Raw genomic sequence first — 26,129 nt, forward strand, 5'->3', positions numbered from 1 at the left:
ATAGAAAAAGCAAGCCTGTTGCTAAATTATGCTCCCCTTCGAGGGGCAGCATAGTCGGGGTGAAAGGTTCTCATTAAAGGGGTTATCCAGGGAAAAACTTTTTTTTTTTTTTTTTTTTTTTTTTTTTTTTTTTTTATATATCAACTGGCTCCAGAAAGTTAAACAGATTTGTAAATTGCTTCTATTAAAAAATCTTAATCCTTTCAGTACTTATGAGCGTCTGAAGTTGAGTTGTTGTTTTCTGTCTAAGTGCTCCCTCATGACTCGTGTCTCGGGAGCTGTCCAGTTTAGAAGCAAATCCCCATAGCAAACCTCTTCTACTCTGTGCAGTTCCCGAGACAAGCAGAGATGTCAGCAGAGAGCACTGTTGCCAGACAGAAAACAACAACAACTCAACTTCAGCAGCTGATAACTATTGAAAGGATTAAGATTTTTTAATAGAAGTAATTTACAAATCTGTTTAACTTTCTGGAGCCAGTGGATATAAAAAAAAAGAAGCTTTTTTTTCCTGGAATACCCCTTTAATACAATAGAGCACCTTTTTGGTACATACTAAGACAGGAGACTAACTAGCATTTTGTTAGGCTAGGTTCACACAGATTTTTGTGTATTGCACAGGTATTTATCAACATTCTGCCAAGAACAGTATGCCGACATATACTGTGGCGTACAGCAGTGGGCCCCAAACCCCCGAGTGCTCAAGGGCTCGAACGTAGCTTTCTGTGGGTATATACTAATGTAATCCAATACACTTTACTCCAATAAATCTACCGCTGAGGTTAAACCCAAGTGTTTCCTGTTGATAGATGCATTGTATGCTTATTTCCTCTGTATGCTCTATGGCAGTGCTGGACAATTCCCAGCAGGTTATTTTCTGAAGTGGTCATTTGCTGATAAGTTTGGAATGTTTTTTTTCTTGATTTATGTTGATGCCAGTCTTTCCTTTTTATAAAACAATTGACTGGTTTTCAAACACTGTTTGGGTGGGGGGGGGACTGGGTGCTTTTAAATCAGAAAGTAGCCACAAAGAGCAATTCTTTTTTCGGAAGACGGACAAGCCTATTGGTTTCCCCTGTAAGTGCTGAGGAACTGAATACGTGCAGATGTCTTCCCCACACATATTGGGGCTGATCCTTCTGTTAAAGCAGCAGTCTTCAAACTGTGGCCCTCCAGATGTTGCAAAACTACAATTCCCAGCATGCCCGGACAGCCGTTGGCTGTCCGGGCATGCTGGGAGTTGTAGTTTTGCAACATCTGGAGGGCCACAGTTTGAAGACCGCTGTGTTAAAGTGTCCAAATCAGACTCTTTAAATGTCCTTATCATCCTTCTCACAGAGAAAATATTCTGAAAACAATGAAGACCATACATTTTTAGTATTCCCAAAGCTTTCTATTAACAGATGACTGCTGTCTCTCTCGATCCCTCCATAGATGTTTTATGAAGTGAGGGATTTCTGCCAACCTCCTCTAATTGCGGCTTATCTCCCAGAGAATAAAAGTATCAGGTAGTGGAATTTAAAGGGATTTTTCAGGCAAAATCTATATATCCTAGTCTAGCCTTAGGATAGGCTATCAGTATCAGCCCCACCAATCAGCTGCCTGGGGTTCTGGCATGTGTTGTAAAACAGAGCAAGAAGCAGTCAGCTCAGTACCTCTTATAGTGGCCAAGCTGGGTTACTGCAGATCAGAATACATTAAAGTAAATAAAGGCACTATAACATAGTGAGATATCGACCTGTTTGCCCAATAATTGCCCTGTGTAATATGGCCAGAGATCAGCTTAAAGGGGTACTCCGGTGAAAACCTTTTTTTTCTTTTAAATCAACTGGTGCCAGAAAGTTACAAATATTTGTAAATTACTTCTATTAAAAAATCTTAATCCTTCCAGTACTTATTAGCTGCTGAATGCTACAGAGGAAATTCCTTTCTTTTTGGAACACTGATGACATCACGAGCACAGTGCTCTCTGCTGACATCTCTGTCCATTTTAGCAACCGTGCATAGCAGATGTATTCTAAGGGCAGCATGGTGGCTCAGTGGTTAGCACTCCTGCCTTGCAGTGCTGGGGCCTTGGGTTCAAATCCTACTAAGGACAACAATAAATAAAGAGTTATAATTATTATTATAATGACGTCAGCAAAGAGCACTGTGCTCGTGATGTCATCAGAGAGAATTCCAAAAAGAAAAGAATTTCCTCTGTAGTATTCAGCAGCTAATAAGTACAGGAAGGATTAAGATTTTTTTTAATAGAAGTAATTTACAAATCTGTTTAACTTTCTGGCACCAGTTGATTTAAAAGTAAAAAGGGTTTCACGTACCCCTTTAAGGGTGATCAGGTTGTTTTGACCTTCCAATAGGGGGTGTGTGGCCAATGACTGACTGCAGAAAAAAGTCAGCATGAACAATCCAGTGATCGTTCTGGGACAAAACCATATCCCCCCCAACAGGATTAACAATCTTTGTAATAGGTTCTGTAAACGAGTGGCAATCTACAAGATTGGCGCTTGTTTACACTGCAGCTCGGCAATGTAAGAGCTGATCTGCAGTGGCCACAACACAATGTACCATGCCATCTGCTTTCCACGTTTTATCATTGCGCATAATAGCGCTGTGGCTATGGCAAACGGCATTGGTAGGTGAGACTGGTGTAGACTCCCCATCCATCAGATTCTTTATGAACTCGTGCACAATACAAACATCTCCTGACCTGTCAGTTTTAGTAAATACTTTGTATTTTCCATAAAATCGCTATTTTGGAGCACGTTTTTATATCTCTGCATAGAGCCATTCCTCTGTTATTCCTCCTGGAAACACATGAATGAATTGAAAACTGTTTGGCGGTGGGGTATTTCTGTATACAGTCTAACATTATCACATCAGTCCTGACAGGGTTCGAGCATCTAGAAACACATAAAGTTGTCCAGGGGAATGGTAACGCCCAGTTGTCAGTTTATTTATATAGTTTCAGGAGGAATAACAGGAAAGATGCTCCAGAATCTCTTAATGTGGAGTACAAGTAGTTACTAAAACAGATGCATTTTTTTTCTCTGTATCTTCATTGGAAGAAGGTCAAAACATATCTTTTATCACTTGTTTGATCTTTATCGCCTTAATGGATCCTTAAGTTTTAATGTTCTCACAAGGAAACCACTTGTCTTGTAGACAACAGGTCTTTTATCTGTGGCCTTTGCATTCACACGTTCAAGGTCCGACATAGTCTGGAGCTGCAGTAGTGAATGCAAACTGTCCAGGCATCAACCTCTGGAGATCACTCTGCAACCTGAGTAATCGACCTGTTTCTTAAACAAGTCCCATAAGCCTTTTCCTTATTGATCGCTGGTGTGTGCGCCTCCTCTGCGTATACTCTGTACTTACAAGTAAATTACATGCTATTTGTTTAGATTCTGTGTTGAATGGCTGAGAGCGGATGTTCACAGCTGCCTATCTGTGGTTAACCCTGAGTGTAGTCACACGTCTAATGTGAACACTTTGACTTCAGGTTTCCAGTAACTATACAGTCATCTGATTGTCTATTAGAAAACCATCCCACTATACATGTGAATGTTTGTGGCCTCAGTTCTATTGCTACCCTGAGGCCCTATGTGTTGTGAGAGATATTTTTAGTTCTATTAGATTTATCTGTCAGCAGTGTAGGGAGCTCTATACAATGGTTGCTCTTAACAGCTATATTATTAATGCATGCATACCTCTCAGGCTGATATTATCTGTTTATAATTCCATATTCCTACATAGAAAGATATGAATGTTCTTTATTCTGTAGGATTAAATAATAAGTAAATGGGCACTGTCGGGTTCAGAAATCTTTTATATGTAATAAATCTTGGCAAAACATTAACCTTTTGTAATATACTTCGTAAAGAAATTTTTCCTTTTTATAGGAATCATGGCTTATATAATCATGGCTTTGTCCAAGCTGAAGCACAAGCATGGAAAAAGTCCAGTAGGTGAGGGTGGGCTAGCACTCCTCCTGTTTGATAGGACTCCTCTGTGTCTTATAGGACAGGAGAGACCACAGAGGAGTTCTAGCCCACCCTCACTTAGGGTACATTCACACCACTTTTTTTCTTTATACGATCAATTGGCAAGTGTCAAACCCGGGTGCTCCCGTATCACAGTCGGACCCGGCCTGCATGTCATTCATTTGAATGAGCCGACCGGAGTCAGATAGTGACTCTGGTTGGCTAATTTTTGCCCCGTTTCTGGTTTTGTGGCCGGAGTGAAAATCGTAGCATACCATGGTTTTCAGTCCGGCCACAAAACCGGATGAAGGACAAAAATGAAACGACCGGAGTCACTATCTGACTCCGGTCGGCTCATTCAAATGAATGAGATGCTGGCTGGATCTGGCAGGGATATGGGAGCGCCTGGTTTTGACATTTCTCAGCCGGATCCGGTGACCGTATAAAGAAAAAGTGGTGTGAATGCACCCTTACTGGACTTTGTCTTCTATAATTTCTATACAAAGGTAATAACAATTTCTTATGAAGTATATTAGAAAGGTTAATGTTTTGCCACAAAGTAAAACATATAAAAAGTTTTTGTATCGGACAGCGCCCATTTAATGTCCAATTCAATGATTTTCACTTATGGTATAAGAATCATATTTTCCTAACACATTTATGCTCATTTGCTTTCAGTAAATTTAGTGGCAGAATTGCTGCAGGTTTTAAATTTGTAATATGTAGTATTGGGCACATGGATGACATTTTGCAATCTTATCCCCATGTTGCAGATCCTTTTCCGCATAGAAAGTGACCTGCAGTGCAGATTTTTAGATGTCCACTTTGTATATTTCTGTTTTTCGTAAATGCGGATTTCACCTCTTCATTTTAGCAGATGTGAAATCTGGTGAATCTGCATCGAAATAACTCATCCAGATTCATGTCAAAATGTACAGTGGATTTATCTCGAAAAGACAATTCCGCATGTGGACCGTAGGATCTCGGACATTTAACACACAAGATTGTGGCCACTTTCTGTAGTATTTTGAGACAAAATATAATGGAAGATTTACTCTTCTTTTGTGCTTTAGACCTATTCCTAGTTTTGGCTACATACACTGATTCCAAATACAGACAAGTACTGCCATTGAAAAGTGGCCTAAAATGCTAATTTGGGACTAAAATTGATGGCCTATGTTAAGTATTATATCTTAGTCACAGCTTAGTGCACGGGAACGGGAAATGTACTGCACCCTGCATTGTAAAGAGGCGCCTGCCATTTTATTTAATCCTTTTATAATTTTATATAATATATTCAACTTTTGTAAAAATAAAAAATAAAATAAATTTAAAAAAAGTCTGCTTAAAATTGACCAATTCTGACCCCTGTGACTTTGATTTTTTTCCCCGTATATGGGCCTGTGTGAGGGCAGATTTTGCACCACGATCTGTAGTTTTTATGTCATTTAGGCCTTTAGATCACTTGTCTCAAACTGTGGCCCTCCAGATGTTGCAAAACTTCAACTTCAATCATGCTGGGAGTTGGTTTTGCAACATCTGCAGAGCTACAGTTTAAGACCACTGTGTTAGATGCTGTGATCGGCATTGATCACTGCATTTAAAGAGTTTATGGCAGACATCAGCATGATCATACACAAATTTAATGATGTCCCATATTATGGATAGGTTGTCAGTATTAAGGTCCCAGAAAATTAATATATAATATAATGTATATGCATATTTTAGCAACTACTTTCCCTTTAAATTTTGTTACCTACAGTTTAGTTAATGGTGATGATTAACTCATTCCAGGAATGCTTTTAAAGACTCTGACCTTAATTTTTTCAGTATGGTGAAGACTATCAGTCTTTTACAGTCTTTAACATTCGTTTTTTTCCTTTGTGGTAGGAGGAATGCTATAGAGGAATTCTTGGAGAGGAGGGGGAGTAAATCATACAATGGACTTGGGGTTTGTTAAAGCAAAAACTGCTTTTTACTGAAGCTGGTCGTGTATCCTAGCTTTTCCAGTAATTTCATAATATATACCTATTACCTGAATTGTTCTTTTTACAAGCAGGAGGACAATTTCAGTAATGGGGGAAAGCAGCTGTGGGGAAATAAGATTCTCTGCAGCTGCTGTCTTAGATGCTGTCTGCAGAATATACATTTTATTTACAGCCCCTGGAGAACTTATGTCGATTGCTATTATAGCATTTCTGCTTTCTCCATTGTCACAAAGTAGGCACTGGGGATTTCAAACCCATGCAGTTTCTTTAGTTGCCCAGCAAAGCTTCAGCAAAGCTACGGGAAAAAATTTCACCAGGTTGGACTTTTTGCAAGGGTCATCATGGTTGCCTACCAATTGTTTGCCATTGGGCATTGGTCTCCCACTTTTAGCTGTCCATCTGTGGTGAAACAACATCTAGGATTCCCTGAAAGCCACAGAAAGAGACTGGTGCCATGAAGATGTTGCATTATAGATGTCTAATTTTTTTTTTCTTCGTGTCTATGCATTCATAATCCTTGGACAGATCGAAATATTGGTACCCATTGTCATGTCATGTCATGTTAATTAGATTATGGCACAAAAGATGAGCCCTCATGCAGCCTGGTATGTAGGGAAAAAAAAAAAAAAAGCTACAGGAGTCAAAAAATGGCAATTAAAGAAATTCGAAAAAGTTCAGAATTTTTTTTATTTATTAGTAAAACATGACGGAAACTATACAAATCTAGTATTGCTGTAATCAGGCTACCTAAAGTACCAAAATAACATGTTAACTCAACCACAAGGTAAATGGTATAGAAAAGAAAACCACCAAATCTGCAAAATTATCTTTTTACTATTTCATTTTCACTACACCAATTATATATAGTAAAGCAGCACGTCCCACAATAATATGATAGCGGTGCAAGCAGCGAGTGGAGCCCGGTCAAGGCAATTCAGACATCTAGGAAGGATGCCGCAGCACACGGGAGGTTCAAAAGTGTAAACAGTGGTTTATTCCATGATAATACAAGTTAGCAACGTTTCTGCTGCCAATGCAGCCTATATATAATTATTTTTTTTTTTGGTTCGGAGAATATGCTATTGAAAAATTAAAAGGTATCATTATAGTAGGTAGTTATGGCTATTATAGGGCAAGGACGAAAAACGAGAGTGTAAAAGTGAAAATTGGTCCGGACAAGTGGATCTTCATGAGGGGCAAGAAGATTTTGCTCCGTTTTAGTCCCGTGAACAAGTAGTTTATTAAATTTCCACACCCCTGCCTTATTCAAAGTATAGGGTATAAGATGTTTGATTGCAGGAATTCCGGCCATGGGACCCCTGCAATCTCCGGGCTCTCACCCCGGCATTCTGAACATCATGTTCAGAACGCCGACTTCGGGTGGCCATGGTCGTGATGTCACAGCAATGTTCAGAACGCCGGGGTGCTAGCCCAGAGTTCGCGGGTGGTCCCAACGGCCGGACCCCTGCGATCAGACATCTGCATGCAGAGTTCTCTGCGGGTTAGTGTTCAGCTAAACAATTTGGCTTTAATTATATCTCCAGAAGAGGGAACTCAATGCATATTATTTGATAAGGCATCTAAACGCTGGGCCCCTAAAGGAGTACATAAATAAATTATTGCTTAATAAGTACGTTCAGCGCTTAGATTCTGAGCTAAAACGTGCCTGACTGCAATGGTAATAAAGGTTATTCATTAGCCGCCTCTCTAGGTTTTATAGTTTTTTTTCTCTGCTTCCTCATTCATTAGATCAGAAAGATTTTATGATAATGTTACCCGTGTGTGCATGGATGAAAATTCAGGATTTTACTTTTACTGCCAGCCTGGGGGGATTGTTTATTTTTGAGATTGTCACATTAAAACGCACTAAAACCAGTCACCTTACCTAATGGGACATGAATATAGAGCTTGATGGTTATCCCCTCACTTAATTATACCTCACTAATTGAATTTATCAAGTTGTCATCCCTTGCGTATGGGATATTTTTGTGGTGGTGTTTTTTTTTAGTTTTTTTTCTTCAATATAAATGCACTCTTTCCATAACTATACAATGTTGCTGAGCGCTTATGGCTGCATTTAACGTAAGTGCTGCAGTTTTTGTTTTGTTTGCAGAAATCCAAAGCAGAATGTCTGCATTAATTTGTGCAGATTTTGTATTGGATTTTTTGGTGTAGATTATGCCAGATTAATACATATACAAAAAAATATGGGGCATATTTATTAAAACCTGTGCAAAGGAAAAGTTGACCAGTTGCCTATAGCAACCAATCCGATGGCTTCTTTTATTTTTCATAGACCTTTTTTAAAATGAAAGTGAACTGATTAGTTTCTATGGGAAATTGGTCAACTTTACCTCCGGACAGGTAACTGTCCTTTAAAAAAAACACGTTCCTTTTATTTGATATGATTCTTAACCTGTTTACCAAACATGGCCACTTGTTGTCTCACTTCCCTGTAATCTACTGTCCATGGCCTGTTTGGAGAATTCCGTCTTGAGCAGAAGAGACAAAGTCAAAACTAAGGAATTGGGTGGGGGGCTTAGTTACTGCTGTGTGCAGGGGGGAGAGATCCTGGGCCATGAGCCTGTCAGCGATTCATCTCCAGGCAGCTCATAAAATGCTTCATGCTCATTTCTTTATTTGGCCTTAAAGGGGTACTCCGCTGCCCTGCTTCGGAAGCTCCGCTCCCCAGCGTCTGGAAGTTTCTTGTTCCGAACGCTGTGTGAGGGCTTCCGTGTTAAGGGCCGCCCCTCGTGACGTCACGCCTGCCCCCTCGTGACGTCACACCCGCCCCCTCAACGAAAGTCTATGGGAAGTCGCGCCCCCTTCCCATAGACTTTCGTTGAGGGGTTGGGTGATGTCACTGGGGGCGGCCCTGAACGCGGAAGCCCTCACGCAGCGTTCGGAACAAGAAACTTCCGGATGCTGGGGAACGGAGCTTCCGCACCAGGGAGGCGGAGTACCCCTTTAACACTTTAAAGCAACTTTTTATTTATTTATTTATTTTTTTTTATTTTTATTTTTTTAAGTTTGTATCTAGTAGAAAGGGGGTGCAAACATTAAACATTATACAAAAAAAATAGTATATTAAGGTTAGAAGTCAGGAATGCGAAGACTATGTAAACACATGCCATATGTAAAGATTTGCCTCCCCATTGACCACTATTTCAGGGAAAAAATGTGCATATGTTATTTTTTAACGTGTTTGACATTTTTGTTCCCATATTAAATGCTTCCATGTACTATCATATACCGTCATAGGGTCCATATTTAAAATGGAGCCTTTTTAAATGAATTAGTCATCAAAGAGACTATTATTCTATTTATCTCTTGTGTATATTATGCCATATGTCATCAGTCATCATAAATTCCTAAAGCAGACAGGCTTTTAGCCAACAGGGCTGATAGTCCAGGTTTTAATGGTTGACCAGGGTCCCCATGTTTGCTAAGATTACAAAGGTCATGGACGCTATAGGAGAATGTGTTTAGACAGGAATTACCTACAGGGTGGCCCAGTATAACTTGTACTTTGGTCTTCTCCATTGTATAAGCAGTGGCTTCAAGCTGCTTGTGCTATTAGATTGTAGGGACATCCTGTAGATTTCTAAGATCATTGATGTAATGGGATCACAACCAGAAGCCTAAAGAATATGTTAAATAGAGTGAGGAGAGGGGGAAGGGGTAGAAAGAAGACATTCTTCAGCTGTGATGTAATGGCCAGATATGTTACAACAGTGGGGGAAATGTAACCTTCAAAGGAGGATGTGGGTCAGGGCATGGGTTTAGTAAGAGACATGGAATGTGAGGGATGTCTCAAGGAATGAGTTGAGTGCAAAGATAGTGAAACTGGGGAAACTAAAGAGATTGTTTTACGATACCACGTGAGCACAGCAGGCAAAGACTGGGCATGACCGACACAAGGTCCCACATAATACATTGTGAAGGTGTATTACTCTCCTTTGTGTCTCTAAGGGTATGTTCACACTGAGGAATTGGAGAGTAATTCTGCTTGCTTTTTCCTCTCCAATTCATTCAGCAGTGAAAATCCCCATAGAGCTGTGCAGAATTTCTGCCCCTCAGTTCACACTGAGGAATTTCCTCAAGCAGAATTCTGACGAATTCCGCTTGAAGAAAGAACTTGTTCGTTCAGGTGGAATCAGCATCTTACTCCCATAGAGATCAATGTAAACTTATTTTTTCAGTCGGAATCCGCGCGGAAATGGAGCGGAATCCGCGCGGAATTTCCACATGAAAAAAGAGGATAATATATATATATTACAGTATACTCTTCTCCTCCTCCGCGTGTGGAATCCCGTGCCAATTCCGCTCCAATTCTGCACGAAATTTCATGTGAAATCTGAGTTCTTGTGGAAAAGTAACAATATTTTGAGGCAGAAAATTTCTGCTTGATTTCCACCCCAATTCCTCAGGGTGAACATACCCTAAGGGTGCATTCACACCACATTTTTGCAATATAGTTCCCTTATACGTTTTCAATGTGAAAACCGCACTGAACCGTATTGAAAACCGTATGCATTGACTCTCCATTGAAAACCGTATGCCAAAAGATGCATCAGGTTGTGCCCATTTTGCATCGTGTACGGTTTTGTCAGTTTTATTTTTCCCGTACCCAAAACCATAGTCTACCACGGTTTTTGGTCCGGGTGAAAAACTGTATTAAACCGTATGTTTTTTTTTTTTAACATGGGAGTCAATGGGAACCGTACAGAACCGTATGTGCGTATGGTCCCATCCGGTTTTCACCATACGTTTTTTGACTTTGCACAGTTTTATTTTCTTGGAATTTCAATCAAACAAGTTAAACTTTATTCAAAATGTAGTGAAAAGTTAGACGTATAAGTTTTTTCTAAAAAACAAACAAAAAAAACCCTGATCTTTCAAACCTTAAACGTTTAACTGTATACGGGTTGAAATTTGTACACACGTTTTTGATACTGTTTAGTCAGGTTTTGAGGAATCCGTTTTTCATCAAAAACCTGATACGGGAACTGTATGGAAAAAAACGTGGTGTGAATGCAGCCTAATGGTGACTGCATCCTGCAAAAGTTGAGCTGCTTCTTGGTTTGTAATGATGCATCTACAGATTAGGTGACTCTTCCATAACCTTCCCATTTGATTATTCTATTGTTTTTATTTTAATTTTATTTAAATGCCTATAAAAAAAAATCAAGTAAATTAATACAAAACCCAGTTTTGAATTGAGACAATCTGTTAGGGAAGTTAATTCCAAGCATTGAACTGACTGGTATTTGCACACCTTTCCTTCCATCCATCTGGCCTTATTACCCAATACAGGGAGTATTGCTGGAAAGCAACATGAAAGGGAGTTGGCTGCCATAAGTGGCAAGTTGTCTCACTGACTATGTTGTTTTGGATGGGCACCCTGCTGTTTTTACCTTTCCAGCGGGGACTGTTCATTCCAGGTTTCTGAGGTGCATTCACTTTTCTTTTGTAAACAGGGAGGAAATGAGTTTTCAACTTATGCTGGGTCAAATATTCCATAATAAAATAGCTGCCACTGTCGGTGAAATCTAGCTGACTTGTAGCATTCTCACCTAATTGAGTTCTCGCATCGCTTACGGGTTGCGTCTTGTACCTTAAAGATGCTTCCGCCTTTTATATAAATAACAGCCTTATTATTGTATAAAGGTTTCCTCAAACTTCTCATATTTTATTCTCCCAGTTTTAAGATCTTTGCTCTTGCCACAAATAGATATAAACCTCTTTTTGCCATTGATCTATCCTGTTCATGTTCTGCCCCTCCATATCTCAAGCTCTTTATTAGAGAGGACTGCATCCGCTAGGAGAGTTGGTCCATAGCAGTATGTCAAGTTTACATGCAAATTTGAAAAAAATAAAGGTAAAATAACGAATACGTCATGGCTTATGGGGCTGTGATAATTGATGGTAGAGCTGTTTATTCAGTGACATCAAGCTGATGGTTTGATAGCTTTACGGATCCACAAAATATTTAAAGCATCAGAAGCCTCAACAAACAAGCACATGGGGGGGGGGAAATTTATCAAAAGTTGTCCAGTTGCCCATAGCAACCAATCGGATCGCTTCTTTCATTTTGCAGAGGCCTTGTTAAAAATGAAAGCAGTCTGGTTGGTATGGGCATCTGGGCAACTTTTCTTCTGCAGAGGTTTTGATAAATCTCCCCCATGGATTCCAGCTCAATCTTCTACTATACATTTTAACTAGCAGTATGCGTGCTCACCCGAATAGACACACACCTCTCTGGCACCTGGCAGCTATGTATCTTCCAGAGAACAAAAGGATGAGATGGCAAGCCCCCCCCGACATCTGCTCGTGGAGGAGAGTTGGGAGACCCCATACACATTAGATGGCTTGCCAAAATCCGTAGGTTTGTATGACTTAGATGTAGTGTATTCAGACAGCATAGGTCCCCATGGCCCAAAAAGCAGTAATATTATCAATTACTAGAGGAAACGTTTCCATTTCTCATTTGCATTACATTTGATCACTCCTCCCACATTCATGGCCATATTTGCTGTGCAGCCTAAAGGAGTACTCCAGTTTAGAAAAACGTATCCCTCTTCTGCAGGATACGGTCTGATCACGGGTGGTCCTACCACTGGGACCTCCGCGATCTCCTGTCCAGCACCACGGCTCTCTCCATGAACGGAGTGGTGGCCGACATGCCCCCTCCATTCATCTCTATGGGAGAGTTGGAGATAAAGGAGTGCTGTTTCCTTGGCTCTCCCATAGAGATACATAGAGTGGGGCAAAAAGTATTTTGTCAGCCACCAATTGTGCAAGTTCTCACACTTAAAAAAAAAATTAGGCCTGTAATTTTCATCATGGGTATACCTCAACTATGAGAGACATAATGAGGAAAAAAAAATCATGACCTGCAGAGAGCTGGAACCAAAGGCTACCATCAGTAACACACTACACCGCCAGGGACTCAAATCATGCAGTGTCAGACGTGTCCTCCTGATTGCTTAAGCCAGTACTTATCTGGGCCCGTCTGAAGTTTGCTAGAGAGCGTTTGGATGATCCAGAAGAGGATTGGGAGAATGTCATATCGTCAGATGAAACCATTGGTGAAAAAAAAAAATTTGGGTAAAAACCCAACTTGTCACATTTGGAGGAGAAGGAATGCTGAGTTGCATCCAGAGAACACCATACCTACTGTGGCATGGGGGTGGAAACATCATGCTTTCGGGCTGTTTTTCTGGTAAGGGACCAGGATGACTGATCCCTGTAAAGGAAAGAGTGAATGGGGCCACGTATAGTGAGATTTTGAGGGAAACCCTCCTTCCATCAGCAAGGGCATTGAAGATGAAACGTGGCTGGGTCTTTCAGCATGACAATGATCCCAAACACACCTCCCGGGCAACAAAGGAGTGGCTTCGTAAGGAGCATTTCAAGGTCCCGGAGTGGCTTAGCCAGTCTCCAGATCTCAACCCCATAGAAAACCTTTGGAGGGAGTTGAAAGTTCTTGTTGTCCAGCGACAGCCCCAAAACATCACTGCTCTAGAGGAGATCAGCATGATGGAATGGGCAAAAATGCGAGCAACAGTGTGTGAAAACCTTGTGAATACTTACAGAAAATATCTGACCTCTGTCACTGTCAACAAAGTGTATATAACAAAGTATTGAGATGAACTTTTGTTATTGACCAAATACTTATTTTCCACCATAATTTGCAAATAAATTCTTTAAAAATTAGACAATGTGACTATGGATTTTTTTTTTTCTCATTATGTCTCTTAGTTGAGGTATACCTCTGAAAATTACAGGCCTCTCTCCTCTTTTTAAGTGGGAGAACTTGCACAATTGGTGGCTGACTAAATACTTTTTTTCCCCCAATGTAGAGGGAGTTTCAACACTGCTTCCTTTGTGTGGAGAGCTATACAAGGAGATTGCGGGGGTCTCAGCAGTTGGACCCCCACTATACCAATACGGGATACATTTTCTTTTTAAACTGGAGTACTCCTTTAAAAACAGATGAGTATTGTACTTTTCCCTCTATCAGAGCACTTCTTAGTTCGGATGTTCAGAGCCGCCCCTTAGTGTACCGTTTTCATCTGTCTCAGCCCTTTTTACATAGTACAACACATTTTTTTTGCTGGCATTTTGCTCTTCTTTTTTTTTTTTTTTTTTTTTAACACCTATGGGAACTTTCCATACACCCAGCAAACTGGCAAAGTGGGAAACTGATGCCAGAACACTGTTCTTATGATCGTTCCTGGCATCCGGAGTTTCACTTGAGGTGCCAGACTGGTCTAAAGCTGGATAAGAAAACATCTCCTGCAGTGTTTTCCTGTCTAGCTCTGAAACTTTTCAGTTGAAGTCTGTGTTCACATGGTGGAATGTCCGTGCAGAATTCCGCCTGAATATTCCACACGGACATTCTGCTGCAGCAGAGTCCCATTTATTTCAGTGGGATTCTGCTGCACTGTTCACATGATGGAATTTCCGCAGCAGATGTTTCTGCGTGGAAATCCAGATTCCGGCATCCACAGACTTTTCTATTCTTTTTGTAGATTTCACTCAGAAATGCATTGCCGCCTATGAGAAGGCACTTTTCCGAGAGATCCTAGAGCCCACCAGATTATTCAAATGTGTGGAATGTCTGCACGTGTTTTCTGTGTTGACCTTCCGCACATTTTATGCCGTGTCAACATACCCTAAGGGTACATTCACACGTACGCAGATTTTATGCGCAGGATTTGATGCACAGGATTTTCTGCAGCAGATTTCAATGTAAACTAAATGACTGAGCTCAGCTTCTAATCTGCAGTTACAAATCCTGCGCATCAAATCTGCCAGGATCCTGTGTTTGTGAATGTACCCTAAAGAGGGTGAAAAAGCCTGATGTGTTTGATGCACAAAAACTGATCCTGATTCAGCAGATATACATGGACCCAGCCTAAAAAAAGATTTTTGGCCCAGTTATTGTTTTTCTATTTGTCAAGTCAGGATTTTTGTTTTCATGTCCAGTCAAGGTGACTAAAATGATGTGGCCTTTATCCCAACAAGCCTGGTGTGGTTAAGTTTTCTGTAAGTCCTTAGTAAACCGCGAAAACAGAAAACTTTACCACCCCAGCATTTTTCTTAAAATAGTTTCAGCATACTCCAGAATCCAATAAAATACAGTCTGAAATCCTTCCTTGCCCAATCAAAATTTTGTATTTACTTCTGTTTTGTTCAGTATTGGGTCATGTTCACACAGCGTATAGTGTGTAGAATGTCTGCCTAGAAAACATGTGCAAACAATCCGCACGTTAGAATCATCTGGTGGGCGCTAGGACCACTCGAAAATGCATGTTTCATAGACGACAATGCATTTCCAAGCGAAATCCGCAAAAAAAAAATGGTTTAATCTTTCTGTGGACACGAGAATCGGGCTTTCCGCTGCAGAAACATCTGCCGTAGAAATTCCGCCATGTCAGCAGTGCAGCAAAATCCCATTGAAATCAATGGGACTCTGCTGCAGTGGAATGTCCGTGTGGAATATTCCAGCAGTATTCCGCACAGACATTCTGCCGTTGAATCATACCCTCATACAGACAAGGGAGATCTATCCTCAGACCTATAATGTATATAAAAACATTGCTGGTGTATCATCTCTGTGCTACACTTATTGCTTCTGGCACTATGCTGGTCACCTGAGGGAAAACTGGAGATCCAGCATAGTCACTAATGAAAGTGCCTGTATCTAGGCAGTGGGCCAAACCTATTTGGGCACCTCTTAGCAAGCAAAGCACTTAAAAATAATTAGGTATTTGTATTCAAGTGTATTATTGTGGGAATGTGGTGAAAGTAGGCTAGAGGAAAATTACCTTGCGAAAAATTTACATAAGCCTGAATCTTGACCGATCAGCATCGGAAGCTGTTTCTAAAAAGGCCAGGACTATCACTCTGGATGGTTTGGGTTGTTTGTCTGCTGTATTCCTGGATTAGGGAAGTCAGTAACGCTGCACAATATATCACAATCACATTGCGATTTATGCCAAAGGCTGGCCAGGCGTCCTGTGAGTTGCAGTTTTGCAACAGCTGGGGGCACCCTGGTTGGGAAACACTGTCCTAAGTAAGTTCGGGGGAAACATAAAAAACCTGATGCTTACCTAGCCCTGGTCCCCTTTTTCTCCATCCAGCTGGTTCCAGGACAATTCCTGCCAATCAGTGGCTGCAGCTGTATCATGTGTCAGGACAGTTATTGGCTGTACAAGGGACCGGGGGGCTGGGTAAGCATGAGCTTTCTTCTATTTTTTTACTTATTTTTTATTCCCCCCCCCCCCCCCCCGCCGTGCCCTGGCACAACAACAATAATGGGGATATGTGACATTGGGGGATAGACATGAAATGGGGGGGGGGGGAGGGGGGGGTGTTGATGTGAAATGGGGAGATAGAAATGTAATGTGTGTGTGTGGGGGGGGGGGGGGATGTCAAATGGGAATGAAATTGTGGGGGGGGGGGGGAATTGGACATGAAATGGGAGCATTTCACCTTTTCTGTTTATTATATCGAAATCGCATATCAAAGTCGCGATATTTACCTCTATAATCGCAATCGCACATTTTGCCCAAATCGTGCAGCCCTATAAGTCAATAACCCTAAATTTTCTGCTGGCGCCTAACATTTTTGGTCATTCTTTAATAACGTCTCTAAAACTCAGTGTGACAGGGCTAGCTGGATCACAAGTCTTTCCATCCCTACCCTTTGACATGTCAGAAGATAAAGACTACCGTAACTTAAAATCCTGAGAATTTGCTTTAATAGCAATGTAATCTAGTATAATCTGCACCATTATCTCTGCACTGAGGGATTTTTTTTTCTTTCTTCTTTGATAGCCTTATCCCTATATGAAAACAGTCCTAAAAGGTTTATAAGTTATTTGCAGTGATAAGTGATCACTAGTTTGCTTCTGTTACAGTAATAGGTCTTTATTGTGGGTTTTTTTTTTTCTAATTCTAAATTTCCTCCCCTAAAAATCTACTTCTCATTTACACTGGCCAAAAGTTAACATCTTTTATTGCTTTCTACCTTGGTCTAACTGCTCATTCATATGGTACAGATAATAACTAATATATCACCTATACAAATCTATGGGACCCTACTGTGCTTCTATTTGCCTCATCTAGTTGGATGCGGTTTCCCTTTTAGGCCGGGTTCACACGGCCAAAAATGTGTGGAACATCTGCCCAGAAAACAGGTGGACATTCTGTACATTTGAATAATCTGGCGGGAACCACGGGTGCTCGGAAATGCGCCGTTTGTGCAATATCCCCAGAAAGAAGAGACAAGTCAGTTCTTTTTGCGGACACCGGAATTGGGATTTCTGACGCGGAAATTCTGGTGTGTGCAGAAGAATCCCATTAAAATTAGAATTCCACACGGACATTCTGCCGTGTGAACATACCCTTACGGTACGTTCACACATACGCAGATTTAATGCGCCGGCTTTGATGATCAGGATTTTTTGCTGCAGATTTCAATGTAAACTAAATGACTGAGCACAGCTTCTAATCTGCAGTTACAAATCCTGTGCATCAAATCTGCGCAGGATCCTGTATGTGTGAACGTACCCTTTGACTTTTTTTTTTTTTCTAGATAAGAATACCGTATCTCACAGGTGCACCATACTGCAGTATGTGGGGGTGGCTTACACTTTATAGTACAGGACCATGTGGACTCCTTGTGCCACCATACATGTTTTATATGCGTGCATGAGGCCTAAACTGAGCCGGTGTGTCTTATAAAGATGCATGAATTAGACTAGTGACCTCTTACTTGCTCTTCAGCTGTTAAACTGCAACTCTAAGCATTCCAGGAAAATAAATGGATGTGTGTGCATGCTGGGTGTTGTAGTTTTGCATGAGCTGGAGAACCACAGGTTGGGTGACACTGGATTAGACACAGTCCTGTATTCAGTGCATCACATTTGCCAAATGTATTAGGGTACGTTCACATTTACAGGATCCTGCGCATATTTGATGCGCAGGATTTGTAACTGCAGATTAGAAGCTGTGCTCAGTCATTTCGTTTATATTGAAATCTGCAGCAGAAAATCCTGCGCATCAAATCTGCATACGTGTGAACATACCCTAATCTCAGATTTATTTATTTCTAGAATCCATGGATTTTTATGGGTCACGTTGCTTCACAACACTAATGTTACAGTAAAGATTTATCTGACAGATATGGGTCGATCCTGACATTTTGGCAGAATGCTGTGTAACAGGAATATTGTTCAGTTTGATACAGTTCAGATCAGTTATAACTATGAGTGAATTGGATAGTATCTGACATTTATTCCATGCATTCACTAATGTTGTTCCACAGCATCTGCAAAGTCTAAGGTGTCTGCTGTAAAGGATACACAAGAAACTAACGGGTGAATTTCATGCAACTTTAGAGCTTCTATGGCACATGCTGTATATCCTGTCATTAGAACCTAGACTTCCTTGTTTTCTTTCCTAAGCGTGTGGATGTTTTGAAAACTTCAAATATCTTAAATTTCCTCTGTACGTTTGAGGTTTTTCACTGGAGATTATCCTTTTTTCTTTTTCCAGGACAGGAAATTAACCAAAGCAGAGCAGCAACGATTCAAAGAAGAAGCCGAGATGTTAAAGGGGCTTCAGCATCCAAACATTGTGCGTTTTTATGATTCTTGGGAATCCGTACTGAAGGGAAAGAAATGCATAGTCTTGGTGACGGAACTGATGACGTCTGGCACTTTAAAAACGTAAATGTCTTTTAATTTAAACAGATCATTTTGTGAAAATTATCCATTACATTTAAATGTTTTTTTTTTCTTGATATAAATGTTTCAGGACCACCAAATACAGGAGCTGTTTTCAGGGTTTCTGATGCTTCTGCATTGCAAATTTGCCCAGATACTAAGTTTATGAATAGTAGAGCCGGTTTTGCCTTTCAGATGTCTCCTGTAGGAGCATTTAGGGGTTGTTGTATAAGATTTTTAGGTTTTGTGACAGCACTAGTATTTGCAAACCAGTGTGCGGAGGAATAGCTATATGGGCAGAAGTAGCAGTAACACCTATGCACTGGTGTCTGGGGGAGGTCACAAAAGCCCTTATTTTCCCCTATTACAACAGTATTATAAATGGTACATGGTAGGTGGATGGGATAGCTTCATATTATTCCTCTAGTTACAGCAAAATGTTGATAACATAAGTGACGTTTACTGTAACTTTCAGGGGGCACCAGTCTGTAAATGGGGGTAGTTATTGTTATCTAAAGTTACAAAGAGGCAGCATTAGCCTTTTACAACCATATAACTATTGTTTAAGTAATCTGTATCCCAGAACCCTTCATTGGCATTATCCATGTAAACTATAGGCATGATATAGAAAGCAAGCTGGTTGATCTGATTGAAAGTGTTTATGCCTTAATACTTAGCTGTTTGTTTTTACCACTAGTCTGCATTATGGTTAATCGGTCGATTCCTTTTATTATTCTGCATTCGCTCGCATTGCTTTTGTGCAAACTGCAGGCTGGTTGAGAGTTTGCAGCTGCTTGTTGTCTGAGTAAGGAAAGCTATTTCAGATATTCCTCATCCCTCTTCTTAGAATACCAGTTTAGTGCATACTTCATAATCTGAAGTGGGTGAATCACACATGGAGGAATTGTATTTTCAGTAGAATATACCTGGTAGCTGGTAAGCAGAAGTCCATCCTACTCCTGCTTACAGAGCTGGGAAGCTTCTTGCTTTCTTTATAAACGAAGCTCTGGAAAATTTACATTTTTGGTTAATCTTCATGTAGAAGACGCTGAGAAAGTAAACATAGTCTCATAATAGTATAATATAGAAATTCAGTATTTTTTTTTCTTCCCCTTTTCCCAGTGTCATGTTTTTTTCTTATGCTTTCACATAGTAATTACTTGGTTTTAAGATGGCATTAAGGGTGTTTTACAGTCTGACACTTATTCCCTACGGTGATAGGAGATAGGTGTCTGATCGCAGGGGTCCCACAATCACTAGGGTGTTAGTTATACAAACACTATCACCAAATTATCTCTCGAAGATTTAAGAAAACACAGCAGGTCATGGTTAGTCCCTGTCATATCTGGCACTACTGCTCCAGTTTTCCTTGCCAGCTAAGTTTACACAGCTGCAGCGTTGATATGCCATATACCTGTGTCACCACTGCAGCCAATCACTGATCCCAGTATCCTACAGCATAAGGCCACTGATTGGCTATAACAAAAAAACACAGGTATATGGGCACACCATTAGAAAGGAAATGAGCAGCAGCACTGCACACAGCATAGATTTAAATCGTGAGTATATCTTTTTTATTTTAGCACAAAAACAGTAGTAGTGGAATTATCGTGCTTTCTAATAAAAACAATATGCTGCTGGGGGGGAATTGAAAGAAAAAAAAAATCATCATACATATCCCGGTCCCTCGCAGCACCTGAAACCTCATTCTGATTCCCTGATCTTCTCTCTTCCTGCTTTCCAGAGGAGCTCTTTGCGCAGGACCTGCACAGTCAACCAATTATTGGCTGCTGCCGTGTCCTGTCTCAACTAGTGATTGGCTGAGTCGACAGCACCGGCTCAGAGTGCTCATCTTAGAAAGAGAGAAGTTCAAGGGACCAGACAGAGGCAAACATGCGGGTGGGAATGAGGTTGTTGCTGGCGGTCACAGAACATGAAGCAGAATTTTGCGCTGTCCTGCAAACCTATAAAGTGCCACAAGGGGTGATGAAATGGCTCTAAAAACTGTGACAAAATGTTTGGTGGAGCAGGTGGGATTGCACACGTTACACGAAGTCCTGAAAAAAGTCCTGCGCAGGGCTCTACTGCTAAGTATCTATCCTTTAATTTATTGTTTTCTCTATTTTCCTCTGCCTCAGCAGCATTTTTTTTTTTAATCCAACCCTGGAATACCCCTTTAATAAGTTAGACAGCCCCTTTTACTTTCTTTATGGACTTTTTTTTAATCAAGTCTTTTTATGGGGTTTACCGGTCTTGTAGACTTACTCAGTGTTACCTATAATCAGTATTGATCAGATGTAAATGGGGTTGGCCAATTGGCTGTATCAGAATTATATATTAAAAGGATAGTTCCCCTTTAATGAATATTCATGGTTATTAAGACAACTATCACATGTATAATACATGATTCCAAGTTGTACTGAAATTTTTAATTTTATTTTTTTGTTTAGTTACTTGAAAAGGTTTAAAGTAATGAAGCCGAAAGTGTTAAGAAGTTGGTGTAGACAAATTTTGAAAGGGCTGCAGTTCCTACACACCCGGACCCCTCCTATAATTCATCGTGACCTGAAATGTGACAACATCTTCATTACGGGGCCCACTGGTTCTGTGAAGATCGGAGACCTTGGTTTGGCCACATTGATGCGGACATCCTTTGCGAAGAGTGTGATCGGTGAGCTGCTGTCAGATATGCACCACATGGATGTAGTTGTTGTTAGATTGTTGTTTTAGGTTGATGAAACGCTGTAATTCTGAATGCAGTCCTATGTTAACATTTATTAGCCTATCTCTGATTCTGTATACTGCACTGCAGATATATGGAAATGGCATACTTTCTCTGTCAGACAGTAGCTTTTCAGCCGGTATATGCAACTGTATGTCTATTCACTGGCCTATATTGCCTACTGACTTGCATTGTGCTTAAAAAAGTTAACATCCTGTGCCATCAGGCCCTGCACTAGAGGCCTACATTGGGATTGGGATCCCGCGGTACCCAACCCAAAAAGTGTGGGCGGTCAGGAGGCTCCTGCGTGCGGGCGCAGGCAGTCAGGCGCTCTGCTTGCGGGCCCCACAAAATCCCACAGCAGCCTCAGTGACTCAGCCCCACCCTCCACTTACAGTCACCAGCATCTGCCTTAGGTACGGATTCACCAGGGTGGGGCTGAGTCACTGAGGCTGCTGCGGGAATTGTGGGACCGCAGGCATAGTGCCTGACTACCCGCCCGAGCAGCCTCCTGACCGCCCTCACCTGCACTTTATAGGCTGGGTCCCACGGGATCCCAATGCAGGCCTCTACCCTGCACTGTCAATAATTTTAGTGTAGCACAGGTGTAGGACAATTCAGCACTGCTCTATTAAGGTACCTAAAACACAACACTTCCTTCCACTGGTTAGGTATCCTATATCTTGCAGTAGTGTGGGGTGCTGACATACGAACTAGCAAGTCCAATCCAAAACAGCATGTAAGAGAAATAATGTTGCACTCATCGGTACTGCAACTTCTTTCTTTATTTACGATTACTCACATGTAGGGAACAGAGAGAGACATACACAGGGATGTGGGAACTGTATCGCCCGACGCCAGGCAGGTGAATTCTTCAGGCATTTAGCCCTGCTTCGGGCAAGCAGCGCTAAATGCCGCAATAATTCACATATGATAGGGCAAGACTGTCTTGCCCCATCACTAAACTGCTATAGACTGCAGCTGCATGATGCAGCCTATAGCATGCCTTCCTGGCGGAGGTGCGCGCGATGAGTGACGTCATCACACATGCCGCACAGGACGCCAGGATGCTGAAGTCCTGCGCGGTGCTTGTGATGACGTCACTCACCATGCGCACCTCCACCAGGAAGTCCCTGCAGGGAACAGGGAGATGTAAGTAGAAGTGAGTTACATACCCAAAACTTGGCTACTTACTACATAAGGGAGGACCTGCCTACCACTGGGGGCTAACCGATCTACTTAGGGCAGTGCATCCCAACCAGGGTGCCTCCAGCTGTTGTAGAACTACGGCTGTCCGGGCATGCTGGGAGTTATAGTTTTGCAACAGCTGGAGGCACCCTGACTTAGGTGGTATAATTGTTTAAATGGGAGCCCTACCTGCCGGAGGTCATATCTATCTGGGGGCCTTTCTACCTACTAGGAAGCCCTACCTAATCATCAGGTAGGGCTCCCCAGTAGGTAGACAGGCCCCCAGATAGATATGACTCTACTCAGTAATGGGTGTCATATCTATATGGGGCCTTTCTACCTACTGGGGAGCCCTACCTGATGGGGGTCATATCTATCTGAAGGTCTGACAACCTATTGGGGAGCCCTACATGATGGAGGTCATATCTGGGGACCTTGCTAGCTACTGGGGAGCCCTACCTGATGGGGGTCATATCTATCTGTGGTACCGGTCTACATATGGGGGAGCTCTAAATAATGGGGGACATATCTATCTGGGGCTCTATCTGCCTACCCTTCCTACCAACTGGGAGGTGGGGGGGGGGGGGGGGGAGGCATATCTATCTGGGGCGTTATTTACTTACTAGGGAGCCCTACCTGCCTGACTACCTGATGAGGGGAAGTACCTACCTTATAAAAGGACATACCTTCCTGAAGGGGGTACTACCTACTTAATGGGGCAGACTTACTTATCAGGGGGCCTATCCACTTAATGGGGTGACGTACTGGTCTGCCTATTGTTTATTTCAGTTGAAATTATTTAATGTAGCAGGACAAGTGGTTTGTCGTGAGGGATAAGTAGATTGTGCTCCGTTTTAGTCCCTTGGGCAAGTAGCTTAAAAAAAAAAAAATGTCCACACCCCTGCATACAGCGGCGGGGGTGTACAGAAAGAAGCCTCCTTTCTGTACACCCCCCACCGCTGTATGTCTCTCTGTTTCCTACATGTGAGTAATCGTAAATAAAAAAAGAAGTTGCAGTACCGGTGAGTGCAACATTATTTCTCTTACATGCTGTCAATAATTTAGTGTATCAGTTGTTCCCAGAGTGTTCCTCAGTGAAATGTTTTTCAATAAAAAGAAAATTGATTTAAAAGAATAAGAATAAATAGCAAAATTGTTGCTATAAACAACATTATGCTCAAATGGAAAAATGTACTGCTACAGTAGAATTACACAATTGATGTAGCCTTTTCCTTTATTGATATAGAACACTTTAATTATTGGTTTTAGGTATTAAATTGCCTTTTTAAATGTCTTGTTTATGTTGCTGCAATTTGTTTCCAGGTTGTTGTCATATGAAACCTAAGTCAGTAATGGAAGGGTATAAGCTGCAGTATTACCACTGATAACATGATCTTAATGACTTTGAAAGCTGTAGTCAAAAGGTTGGGGTCCCACGTTAACCCTCAGTTTGAGTTACAACCATCCAGCATAAATCATATACAGTCATGAAATATTTCAAGAAAATGAAGTATTTCTCACAGAAAAGGATTGCAGTAACACGTGTTTTGCTATACACATGTTTATTCCCTTTGTGTGTATTGGAACTAATTCAAAAAAGGAGGAAAAAAAGCAAATTGGACATAATGTCACCAAACTCCAAAAATGGGGTGAACAAAATTATTGGCACCCTTTCAAAATTGTGGATAAATAAGATTGTTTCAAGCATGTGATGCTCCTTTAAACTCACCTGTGGCAAGTAACAGGTGTGGGCAATATAAAAATCACACCTGAAAGCAGATAAAAAGGAGAGAAGTTCACTTAGTCTTTGCATTGTGTGTCTGTGTGCCACACTAAGCATGGACAACAGAAAGAGAAGAGAACTGTCTGAGGACTTGAGAACCAAAATTGTGGAAAAATATCAACAATGTCAAGGTTACAAGTCCATCTCCAGAGATCTAGATTTGCCTTTGTCCACAGTGCGCAACATTATCATGAAGTTTGCAACCCCTGTCACTGTAGCTAATCTCCCTGGGCGTGGACGGAAGGAAGAGAAAAATTTATGAAAGGTGTCAACGCTGGATAGTTTGGATGGTGGATAAGCAGCCCAAACAAGTTCCAAAGATTTTCAAGCTGTCCTGCAGGCTCAGGGAGCATCGGTGTCAGCGCGATCTATCCATCGACATTTAAATGAAATGAAACTATGGCAGGAGACCCACGAGGACCCCAATGCTGACACAGAGACATAAAAAAACAAGACTACATTTAGCCAAAATGACCTGAGTAAGCCGAAATCCTTCTGGGAAAACGTCTTGTGGACAGATGAGACCAAGATGGAGCATTTTGCTAAAGCACATCATTCTACGGTTTACCTCAAACGGAATGAGGCCTACAAAGAAAAGAACACAGTACCTACAGTGAAATATGGTGGAGGTTCAATGATGTTTTGGGGTTGTTTTGCTGCCTCTGTCACTGGGTGCCTTAAATGTGTGCAAGGCCTCATGAAATCTGGATTTTGGGTCTCACTGTACAGCCCAGTGTCAGAAAGCTGGGTTTGCATCCAAGATCTTGGGTCTTTCAGTAGGACAATGACCCCAAACATACGTCAAAAAGCCCCCAGAAATGGATGGCAACAAAGTGCTGGAGAGTTCTGAAGTGGCAGCAATGAGTCCAGATCTAAATCCCATTGATCACCCGTGGAGAGATCTTAAAATTGCTGTTGGGAAAAGGCGCCTTCCAATAATAGACCGGGAGCAGTTTGCAAAGGAAGAGTGGTCCAACATTCCGGCAGAGAAGTGTAAGAAGCTTATTGATGGTTATAGGAAGCCACTGATTTCAGTTATTTTTTCTAAAGGGTGTGCAACCAAATATTAAATTAAGGGTGCCAATAATTTTGCCCAGCCCATTTTTGGAGTTTGGTGGGACATTATGTCCAATTAGCTTTTTTCCCTCCCTTTTTTTGGTTTAGTTCCAATGCACACAAAGGGAATAAACATGTGTATAAAAAAAAAATGTTACTGCAATCCTTTTCTGTGAGAAACACTTCATTTTCTTGAAAAATGTCAGTGTTGCCAGCATTCATGGCCATGACTGTATAAGGGTATGGATAGATAATTGCTCGGGATGTGCTATAAAATATAACTTTTCATAGATTATTCTTAAAAAAAACCTTACAAGCTATCAAGTGTCCAAGTGATAAAGAATATATACAAACTCGGTCTATAGTTAAAGAATCAAGGCGCACTCTGGGTTTTGCAGGGCCCAGCCAGCCCAAAGAAGCCACACACCAGGGGCATGAGTAATGGGTAGCCACTCTGGGTGAGAACAATTTTTTTTTTTACCTCCAACGCGTTTCTACCAACAAATTAATAGTGGTGTCATCAGGGGGTATGCAAGTTTACAAAGATAAGACCGAACTAGAGGAACTTGTCCAGCTCTCTTGCTTGGTGTAGCGAGGAGATGGTGTCAGACAGTCTCAGTTAGCAGTCTGTCTCTGTTGTTTCCTCCCCTCCCTTATACATAAGGACAATGCA

At 41.3% G+C, this 26,129-nt stretch overlaps 1 protein-coding gene across 5 annotated transcripts in view; it reads left to right on the plus strand.

Moving 5' to 3' along the window:
* Nucleotides 1–26,129, plus strand: part of WNK3 (WNK lysine deficient protein kinase 3) — a 133,578-nt gene that overhangs the window by 35,793 nt on the left and 71,656 nt on the right. For all 5 annotated transcript variants that reach the window (XM_056540436.1, XM_056540434.1, XM_056540432.1 and 2 more), the window contains exons 3-4: nucleotides 18,538–18,710; nucleotides 21,158–21,378. In XM_056540436.1, the coding sequence (XP_056396411.1) occupies nucleotides 18,538–18,710; nucleotides 21,158–21,378 (394 nt within the window). The remainder of the gene's footprint in view (nucleotides 1–18,537; nucleotides 18,711–21,157; nucleotides 21,379–26,129) is intronic.

This window comes from Hyla sarda, chromosome 9, assembly GCF_029499605.1.
Source record: "Hyla sarda isolate aHylSar1 chromosome 9, aHylSar1.hap1, whole genome shotgun sequence".
In the NCBI taxonomy this organism is placed as follows: Eukaryota; Metazoa; Chordata; class Amphibia; order Anura; family Hylidae; genus Hyla; species Hyla sarda.